Source organism: Otolemur garnettii, unplaced genomic scaffold (genome assembly GCF_000181295.1).
Source record: "Otolemur garnettii isolate 467f Iridium unplaced genomic scaffold, OtoGar3 scaffold00067, whole genome shotgun sequence".
Classification (NCBI taxonomy): Eukaryota; Metazoa; Chordata; class Mammalia; order Primates; family Galagidae; genus Otolemur; species Otolemur garnettii.
The window spans coordinates 8,533,316-8,535,139 of record NW_003852462.1 but is presented as its reverse complement, the minus strand read 5'-3'; the positions used below and the strand labels follow the sequence as shown (position 1 = coordinate 8,535,139).

At 49.0% G+C, this 1,824-nt stretch overlaps 1 protein-coding gene across 1 annotated transcript in view; it reads right to left on the bottom strand.

Annotated features, from left to right (window-relative positions):
• The window catches only part of MFN2 (mitofusin 2), a 27,947-nt gene that overhangs the window by 18,947 nt on the left and 7,176 nt on the right, over window positions 1-1,824 (bottom strand). The window contains exon 3 of the mRNA XM_012807325.2: window positions 948-1,126. Within this exon, the coding sequence (XP_012662779.1) occupies window positions 948-1,122 (175 nt within the window). The 5' untranslated portion in view covers window positions 1,123-1,126. The remainder of the gene's footprint in view (window positions 1-947; window positions 1,127-1,824) is intronic.

Genomic DNA, 1,824 nt, shown 5'->3' with positions numbered 1-1,824 from the left:
GGAGTTGGAGGTTGCTGTGAGCTGTGATGCCAGCACGGGGGACAGCTTGAGGCTCTGTCTCAAAATAAATAAATAATAAATAGATAAATAAATAAATATAGAATCACCAGTGGCTCAGAGCCCATAACGCAGTGTTTAAGGGACCAGCCACATGCACGGAGGCTGGTGGGTTCAAGCCCAGCCTGAACCAGCTGAATAACAACAACTGCAACAAAAAAATAGCTGGATGTTGTGGCAGGTGCCTGTAGTCCTAGCCACTTGGGAAGCTGAGGCAAGAGAACTACTTAAGCCCAAGAGTTGGAGGTTGCTGTGAGCTGTGACGCCATGGCACTCTACCCAGGGTGACATAGTGAGACTCTGTCTCAAAAAAAAGAGGGAGGCTGTGCTACAGTCGGCAACCAGACTCATGGTGCCCTAGACACCAGTCCTCTGTTGACAGAGCAGGGACTAGAGGTTGAGCTCAAATTAGTAAGTAGTAGAAAAGGCAAAGGTGACGTGAGTTTCCTATTCATAGTCCTGTTGCCCATCTAAAAATACCAGAGAAGGCACCCTGGTCAGGGACAACAGCAGCCAGCAGTGGGCCAAGGGATGAACTCTGGAGTTGGAGACACCTGGGTAAAGCCCTGCTGTGTCACCTAAGACACCAGACAACTCTCAAATCTCATGTGCTTGCCTTTTAGACGGGATAAGATTCACCTACCCTCCATGATTAAATGAAATGGAATATGTAGACTTCTCAAATGAATTCTTGAATGGTGGATCCCTTGTCCCCCTGGCCTAATCTCCCCCAACCTTGATTTCACATGATCATAAGAGCAGATATTGCTGGAGCCATCTAGACAGGAGTTCCCCAAGAGCAGAGCTCTACTCCCCCCACCCCAAATCCTGCCTAAACATCTCAACAGTGGGATCAGGAGGGGGCTTGGCTGAGCAGGTGTCCATCTCACCTTCAAGGAAGGTGGCACTTTCCTGGATGTAGGCGCCCAGCTGCTCAAAAATGCCATTGATTTTCTTCTTGGCAGTGACGAAATGCTTGAGTGGGGAAGCATTCACCTCAGCCATGTGTCTCTTATCCTTCTTGACTGTGACGATGGAGTTGCATCGAGAGAAGAGCAGGGACATTGCGCTGTAAGAGAAGCCAGTGTGAGTGAATCCAGGGACACCCAGCTTGGGATGGGGGCACAGCAGGTTGTGGTGGGGTGACCTGGGGCCCTCCAGAGCTAGAGCTAAGGATGACAAGAGAAGATCCAGCATCTTGAGAGTAAAAAGGGACCTCTTGGGACACTAAGGCCAGACACTGGCCACACAGCGTGGCCAGTCAGATACCTGGAGCCAGGAGCCTGCGTTCAGCCCTAGTGCTGGCAGTTCCTTGCCAGATGAACAGTGACAGACTCTGTCTTCCCCACCTCGGAGAGAGAGGCAGGAATCAGGAGGTAACATACAGAGAAACCTCCTCTGAGCTTTAGGGAAGTGTGACAGAAATCTAATTTATTTCCTATGCATCATCCCCTGAGAAAAAGCACAGAACAGAGAGCAAAGAGATGCTCAAGGTCAGTGACTCCCACCCCTTTCCCTATCACTCTGCTGTCTGCTAGCCCAGTGGCTCTAATTCCTAACAGGATTTGTTATTTTTTAGGGGATAGAGAGAGGACAGACAAGGTGACCCTCAAGTCAGAGAGATCTACTTCTTTAATTTACTTTCTTTTTTTCTTTTTTTTTTTTTTTTTGAGACAGAGTCTCAAGCTGTGGCCCTGGGTAGAGTACCATGGTATCACAGCTCACAGCAACCTCAAACTCTTGGGCTTAAGCAATTCTCTTGCCTCA